At 45.9% G+C, this 8,440-nt stretch overlaps 1 protein-coding gene across 10 annotated transcripts in view; it reads left to right on the top strand.

Moving 5' to 3' along the window:
• The first annotated feature begins 5,094 nt into the window (after window positions 1-5,094).
• The window catches only part of MYO5C (myosin VC), a 108,930-nt gene continuing 105,584 nt past the window's right edge, over window positions 5,095-8,440 (top strand). For 6 of the 10 annotated variants that reach the window (XM_028850929.2, XM_028850928.2, XM_077939415.1 and 3 more), the window contains exon 1: window positions 5,292-5,455. In XM_028850929.2, the coding sequence (XP_028706762.2) occupies window positions 5,429-5,455 (27 nt within the window). In that variant the 5' untranslated portion in view covers window positions 5,292-5,428. Of the gene's footprint in view, window positions 5,668-8,440 lie in introns of all 10 variants that reach the window. The other 4 variants (XM_077939413.1, XM_077939412.1, XM_077939418.1 and 1 more) reach the window with 2 other exon arrangements.

Genomic DNA, 8,440 nt, shown 5'->3' with positions numbered 1-8,440 from the left:
ATAAAAGAACAGGAGGGAGGAATAGGAACCTTTTGATATTATAAGGTACTTGTACTGTACTTTATACACTGAAGTGATACCATGTTCTGTGAAGATGGGCATGGATTGGTTATAAATGTGTATTGCAAACTCCAGGGCTACCACTGTAAAAAGTAAAAATAGAAGTATAATTAATATGCTAAGAGAAAAAATTGAATTACATTAAATGCTCAATGAAAACCACAAATGGCAGAAAAAAGAGTGGAAGACAAAAAGTAGAAACAAGACCAAGGGCAACAAATAGACCAGTAACAAATATGGTAGATATTAATCCAACTATATCAGTAGTCAGTGTAAATGTCCATGGTCTAAGTACACAAATTAAAAGACAGAGATTGTCAGAGTGGATCAAAAACAAGACCCAACTACATGTTGTCTACAAAGCGATTCTAAAATTCAGGTGGAATTGCAAGGGACACCAAATAGCCAGAACACTCTTGAAAAACAATAGCGAAGTTGGATGACTCTTCCTAATTTCGAGGGTTACTACAAAGCAACAGCAAAGTAGACCATCTGGCTCTGAAAGTAAGGATAGACAGAGACATCAGTGGAATATAACTTAGAGTAGGGAAATAAACTATGTGTTTATGATCAATTGATTTCAACAACGGTGCCATAGCCATTTGATGGGGAAAGAATAGTCTTTTCAACAAATAATGTTGACACAATTGAATAGCTAATGCAAAATAATAAAGTTAGGCCTTTGTCTCATACCATGTACAAAAAACAAAACTCAGCTGGATGCAGTGGCTCACATCTATAATCCCAGTGTTTTGGGAGGGCCAAGGTAGGAGGATCACTTGAGGCCAGGAGTTTAAAACCAGCCTTAGCAAGGTAGTGACCCCATTTCTACAAATTTTTTTTTTTTTTTTTTTTTTTTTTTTTTTTTGAGACGGAGTCTTGCTCTGTCGCCCAGGCTGGAGGGCAGTGGCACAATCTCGGCTCACTGCAAGCTCCGCCTCCTGGGTTCACGCCATTCTCCTGCCTCAGCCTCCCGAGTAGCTGGGACTATAGGCACCTCCCACCACGCCTGGCTAGTTTTTTGTATTTTTTAGTAGAGACGGGGTTTCACTGTGTTAGCCAGGATGGTCTCGATCTGCTGACCTCGTGATCCGCCCATCTCGGCCTCCCAAAGTGCTGGGATTACAGGCTTGAGCCACCGCGCCCGGCCTACAAAAAAACTTTATCTAGGCATGGTGGCATGCACCTGAAGTTCTAGATACTACAGAGGCCAAAGGGGAGAATCACTCGAGCCCAGGAATTTGAGGCTGCAGTGAGCTATGATCATACCACTGTGCTCCAGCCTGGGTAACAGAGAGAGACCTTGTCTCAAACAAACAAAACCTCAAAATGGGTCACAGGCCTAAATGTAAGAGCTAAAACTATAAAACTTACAAGAAAACAAAAGGATAAATCTTCTTGACTTTCTATTGACAAGGGATTCTTAGGTATGACACCAAAAGCACAAATAACAAAAGAAAAAATAAACCGAACTTCATCACAATTGAAAACTTTTGTGCTTCAGTGAACACTGTCGAGAGAATGAAAAGGCAACCTGTATAATAGGAAGAAATATTTGCAAATCATATATCTGATAATGGAGTCATATCTAGAATATACAAAGAACTCTTATTACTCAATAATAAAAAGACAACTTAATTTTAAAATGAACAAAAGATCTAAATAGACATTTCTCCAAAGAAGATATACAAAAGCACATAAAAAGATGCAGATGCCTGACATGAGGGAAATGCATATGAAAGCCACAATGAGATACTACTTCACATCCACCAAAATGCCTAGAACCAAAAAGTCAGGTAATAACATGAATTGGCAAGGATGTGGAGAAATCAGAACTCTCAGGCACTGCTGGTAGGAATGTAAAATGGTGCAGCCACTTTAGAAAACAGTCTGGTAGTCCCCCAACAGTTAAAGAACAGAGTTACCCTATGACCCAGCAATTCCACTCCTGGAAATACCCAAGAGAAATGAAGACATATATGTCCATACAAAAGCTTATACATAAATGTTTATAACAACATTACTGATAATAGCCAAAAGGTGGAAACAACCCAAATATCCATTAATTAATACAATGGAATGTTACTTAATCCCTAAAGAATCACTGAAAAATTAAGAAATAGAGTTCTTTTTAGGAGGGAAATTTAAATTATGCACTTAATAAAAACTATCACCAAAAAATTCAAGAAAGGGGAAATAGAGGAAGAAAAATACATGTGCCATATAGAAAACAACAAATGGCAGACATAAATCCAACCATATCAAAGACTACATTAAATGTGAATGGATTACACGCCCCAATAAAAAGGCAGAGATTGTCAGACTGGATTTAAGAAAAAAACAAACAACAACAACAAAAAACAGGCACAGTGGCCAGGCGCAGTGGCTCACACCTGTAATCTCAGTACTTTGGGAGGCCGAGGCGGGCAATCACAAGGTCAGGAGATCGAGACCATCCTGGATAATACGGTAAAACCCCATCTCTACTAAAAAAATACAAAAAATTAGCCAGGCATGGTGGTCTGGATCTGGGTGGTGGTTACTTTGGTGTGTTGATGTGTTCCGTGAATAAGAATATATTAGACCAGGCGCGCAGCACTCTGGGAGGCCGAGGCAGGTGAATCACAAGGTCAGGAGATCAAGACCATCCTGGCCAACATGGTGAAACCCCGTCTCTACTAAAAATACAAAAACTTAGCTGGGTGTAGTGGTGTGCACCTGTAATTCCAGCTACTCGGGAGGCTGGGGCAGGAGAATCGTTTGAACCCGGGAGGTGGAGGTTGCAGTGAGCCGAGATCATGCCATTGCACTGCAGCCTGGGCGACAGAGCAAGATTCCATCTCAAAAAAAAGAAAAAAAGAAAAAAAGAAAAAGAATATATTGAGCTGTACAATTATTATTTGTACACTTTTCTGTATATAATTTTATCCTTCAATAAAAGTTTTCTTTAAATAATAAAAGCAGCTAGATTCTCTTTTTAACTCTGAGCAATCAGGCAGCTGTCACTACTCACCTTATAGCTTTTCTTTTTCTTTATATAAAATATAATTTTGGGGGGCAATAACATAAATAATTTTGTATATAAACAAATACAGAATTAAATTTACCATAATCCTCTCTTTGTGGCATTTATCATTATTGATCCATGCCAGGTCCCTCTTTATATTTTTTGATCTCCTTTTTGAAATCTCCAATTCCATTTCTCTCCCTCATAGGTATCCACTCTTGCATATTTAATGAATGACTTTGTAATTTATCCTCCACACTTCTATTCACACAGAGTTGTACCCATGAACAATATTCAGTATTGCAGTTCTTGTGAGATTTTAAATATTAAAGACTTGGGTTAGACATCTATTCAACATTATTTTTTATTTCTGAGTCAAGTAGATCGTGTCTATTCCTACTAGCAGCTGTAGAGTTTTACATGTATATACTATTTCTTTTTTTATTTTTCTCTGCTGTCTGCCATGTATATACTATTTTATTTATTCCCCTATTGATATTTAGATGCTTCCAACTCTTTGATATATAGCTATGTTGTGATGAACATCTACTTAACTGTCTCTTTGGGTGACTATATGAGAATTTTTCTGCCTACATTTATTTTCATAAGTATTCTCAAATTGCTCTCTAGGCTGGCAGTATAATCCCCACCAGTTATGTAAGAAAAACAAGTTTTTATTTTCTCACATCCTAGGCAGTATCTGATATTGTCTAACCTAAATGTTTTTGCCAATATGATGGGTATAAAGCAAGATCTCGTTGTTTGCATTTGTATTTATCTGATTACTGCTAAAGCTGATATCTCCTTATATGCTAACAAGCCATTTAAGTGTCCCCATCTGTGAACTGCCTATTAATTTTTGTCAATTTAAAAAATTGGATTTCTTTTCTTTAACGAATTAACAATTCTTATATATGGAAACTACTATAACCCAACATTTTAAAGATATTATCTCTCTTTTATTCCTAATGATTTCCTGTTTTTAAGTTTTATTCGTGAATCCATCTGGAGCTTATTTTTGGTTTGCCATGGATCTGCTTTTATTGTTTTTCCATATAACAGGCCCACCTAATAAATATTCTTTTCTTTCACTATCTGGTCCTTAAGCCTACCGTTTAATGTAGGGCCCTGTTGGGGTGCTCCAGCATGTTCCATTACTCACGTATCTGTTCTCATGCAAGTGTCACACTATTTTAATGACTACTGCTTTGTTATGTCACTAAATATATGGCAGGACACATCTCTCCTCTTTGAGAATTGTCTTAGTTATACAGGGCTTTTATTCTATAATGAAATATAGAATCACTGTACAATTCTCCAAAAGTTCTGTTAGGATTCTGATCCCAATATATTAGGCATATATATTGATTTGGGTAGAAGTGACACCTTGACCATATTAAATATTCCCAGCCAGGAAAATGGTATGTCTCCCGTTTACTCGGGTCTCCTTTTAAGATATTTAAGAGAATTTTAAACATTTTCCCACAAAGGCCAAGGGCATTTTTGTGAGTGTAATCTCTGGATGCTTTATACTTTTACTGATACTGTAAATATCTTTATTTGAGACGGAGTCTGGCGCTGTCGCCCAGGCTGGAGTGCAGTGGCCCGATCTCGGCTCACTGCAAGCTCCACCTTCCGGGTTTACGCCATTCTCCGGCCTCAGCCTCCCGAGTAGCTGGGACTACAGGCGCCCGCCACCGCGCCCGGCTAAGTTTTTGTATTTTTAGTAGAGATGGCGTTTCACCATTCATAGGATGGTCTCGATCTCCTGACCTTGTGATCCGCCCGCCTCGGCCTCCCAAAGTGCTGGGATTACAGGAGTGAGCCACCGCGCCCGGCCATAAATATCTTGTATTGCATAGCCAATGCTCATATAAAGGACCATTACTTATTTTTGTACTGGATTTTGAATACGATGACCTTGCTGGACTCTCTTAACACTTCTCTTCGTGTTCAGTTCGTTGATTCCCTTGGGGCTTCCATTTAAATGGTCGTATCCTCTGCTCTTTGAGGAGCTAACACTCGGGCCGGGCAGCCTCCGGATGCATCTGTTCCTGCCTGGCAGCGCGCCCCGGGCCCCAGCCTTCTCCACCCGCGCTCCCGCCAGGTGCACCGCCGGGCCCCGGCCAATGGCAGCGCGGACTAGCCGGGCCGGGCTTGCAGGGACCAATCCCGCCGCTGCCGCCTCCCCTCGCCGCCAACTCGGGAACGGGAGCAGGAGGCCATTGGAAAACTTTGGGCAAGATGGCCCGGCGGTGATTTCCGTGCCCGTCTCTCCTGCGCCCGGCCTCTGCGCCGCAGGCCCAGCCCCCAAGCCTCGCACGTGCTGCAGCCCCGGCCCGGCCCCAGCCCCTCCTGCCCATGGCGGTGGCCGAGCTGTACACGCAGGTAGGAGGGTCCGCTGGGCTCCCGGGAGCGCTGTGGGGGAGCCGGCCCTGCTAACGCTGACTCGACCTGGCGCCCGGGCCACACCTGCGCACCTGACACTGCAGGGCGGGCGGGCGGGCGCGCGCTGGGGGCCGCGGAGGGGCCGCGGGGACCGGGGGCACGAGCGAGCGTCGCCCCTCCAGGGCCCCGACGTACTCCGTCCCTGCCCGCGGGTAAGCCCCCTCCTGGCTCCGCCCCGCCTGGGTGCCCTGCGGGTGGGAAGACCCTGTGGGAGGGAAGACCCTGTGGGAGGGGCCGCCTCCGCCGCTCCGGCCTCGGGGCCTAGAATCCCCAATCCCCAGAGGTCGCGCGTGCGTCCCCATCTCCCGGGACTGGAGCGCCTCGGCCCCTTCCTCCCACACCACGGGTGGAATCAGAGTTGCCCATGCGGACGTAGAAGCTGAGACGCCGGCGAGTCTCCTGGGACCCCCCTGAACGAGTTGGCACAGAAGCTTATGGCAGCAGTGTTCGGGCTGCTTTCTAGAATTCTGTGCCTTCAAAGTGCGTGAACGTGCATGTAGGCTCATCAGATGCCTAAAGCTGAAGCAGCCTGGGTCACAGGCTTGAGGGCACTGCAGTGGCACCAAGCGCTTGGGGAGCCCAGGGGCCACAAGCACAAAAAAAATGCTGCAGTCGTAGGCTCTTTGCCTAACATCTGTACTGTTCGCAACAGTACAAACACTACAGTTTCTAAAGCGCCTTTCGTATACCCTGACTCTGGGAAACACTAGAGCATTCCTCGGAAACTTCCTTTCTGCTGGCTGGGGCTCCACCTCTTACCTCGGAAGGGCAGCGTTCCCTCTGAGATGGGCTTGGGTAATTATTTGGATAAAGAGTGTGACATTGTTAGCACTTTTGAAAAAAAAAATCCGTTTGAATAGCCATAAAGCCTGATCCTCCTATACACCAGTGGAGAAATCTAGAGACCTCAGTATTCAGACGAGTGGGACTAGAATCCATCCATTTCCCCGGACATATGCTCTAGCTTTCTACTTTAAAAGACGCTTTTGCTGTAGATAGAAAAGATAGTCATGAAAATAATCCTGTTTCAATGGTTTAAGCAAACGTTTTTCTTCTACTTTGATTACTTTAGTAACAGTCTGGACACAAAGCAACCAAACTGTAGTTTCTCCTCTATTGCATCTCCATTAACTGGAGTTCTAAATGGACAGTGTTTGAATTGCCCTAGTTTTGTTCTAGAATATTTTCACCAGTGAGAGTGTGAGCCCTCAGATAGCCAACAGCGCTTCTTCAGCCTTCAGTTTACTGGAAGTGAAGGAAAAGTCTTGGACTAGTCTTAGACTATACTTTGGAGGACACAGAAAAATGCTGCTGCGGAACCTGTTTGAGGTGAGAGTATTTCCAGAAGCAGAAGCACACAGGTGCAAGTGCCCCATCCTCAGGTGCCTCAAACCTCAAATACTTATTAAATGTCTAGTAAGTACCAGGCACAACGTAGGAAAGCTGACAGGAAGGAGTTTAAAGGTACAAGCTTGAAGGGAATGAGAATCTGAGAATCCCAGAGACTGACGCAGCCCGATGGCCATCCCCACCGACCTTGTGTCCAGGTGGACACCTGTGTGCCTAGGCTGCCACCTCCCTTCCTGGTAGGCAGTTAGCCCCCATTTTGTCTGTTCTAGAGGTGGGAAGGGGACGGCCATGGCAGCCAGAGAACGAGGTCAGGGCTTTATTCCCCAGTGCGGGTTTTGAGTGGGGGCTGGCAGGATCAAGGGTGGTGTGCTAGGACTGTTAGATTTGTTATGTATGCCAGCAGCGCCCTTGGGCTGTGGAGGAGAGGGGCTGGGGTCACGTAGCTGAATTCTCAGGTCTTTCCAGCTGTTGGAAGATCATTAGAGCTGCAGTGTTGGCCATGGAGGGTGGAGGCAGGTGAGACTGAGAGGCCAGACTGGGGAGTGGGGTGGGGGTTGGAGGGACCAGCCAAGGATGACATTTGAGGTCAGAGTCTGTATGAGAGAGAGCAGGTGGTGCTCTTGAGTGAATTAAGGATGTGGCCTGAGGAGGAACTATTTCTTAGGAAAGTCATCAGGCAAGTTCTGTATGTGCAGGGGTTGAAGGGGTGAGGGGGCTTCCAAGGGAAGGTGCCTTGCAGAGTGGGAGGTGTCAGAGGGAGGGGACGGGCCCTGCCAAGGGTCTTCTGCCCAGAGGTGGTCACTGAACCAACAAGACCCTGAGGGCCGCACCAAGGTGGGAGAAGGCAGACAGAGAAGAGGGCCAGGGACAGACCAGCGGGGAATGCATCTATGCAAGGAGTGAGAGGAAGCAGAAGGGCTGAGATGGAGCCAACCAGAGGAGGAGTAAACAGGGTTGCTGGGAGGCACCCTGTGGGAACAGGGAAGAGGGAACTCCAGGAGAAGTCTTGGTGAGGGCAGCAGTCGCTGCCAGGTGAGGTGTAAAATCATCCATCGCTTTTCAAAAGCTACAAGGGCCATGCCTTAGAAATGCTCAGAGCAGCAGTTCCCCTATTTGAAATCTCTCTAAGAAGAGCTGGTCTGGCATTCTCTGCTCGACCACCTCTAGAGGCTCCCATTGCATTCAGACTCACTGACCAGCCACGAGGTCCTGCCTGTCTCCCTGCCTTCACCTGGACTCACGCTCTGCCAGACTCCTTGCCATTCCCTCAATGCCTTGCCAGCACATCGCCGCTGCGTGCCTTGGTGCACGGAACTCCACCTGTCCGAGGCTCTGTCTGTCACCTTTGCCCACGGCACCTGCACCTTCCACCTTCAATTTGTGCAGAGCCTCTTCTGAGAAAGCCTCTGCAGCCAGCCCCTCCACACGATGCCTTCCATATTGCCTGTTAACAGCTCGTGAACCCTCTGTCTCCCCCATTGACCAAGAACTTTCAGTGAGCAGGGGACAGTGGGGGCTTCGTAAGTGTTTGTTGTGCACCTGTGTGCATGACTGAACGTTTCTGCTTACAGAAAT

Source organism: Macaca mulatta, chromosome 7 (genome assembly GCF_049350105.2).
Source record: "Macaca mulatta isolate MMU2019108-1 chromosome 7, T2T-MMU8v2.0, whole genome shotgun sequence".
In the NCBI taxonomy this organism is placed as follows: Eukaryota; Metazoa; Chordata; class Mammalia; order Primates; family Cercopithecidae; genus Macaca; species Macaca mulatta.
This window is presented reverse-complemented; position numbering and strand designations above follow the sequence as displayed.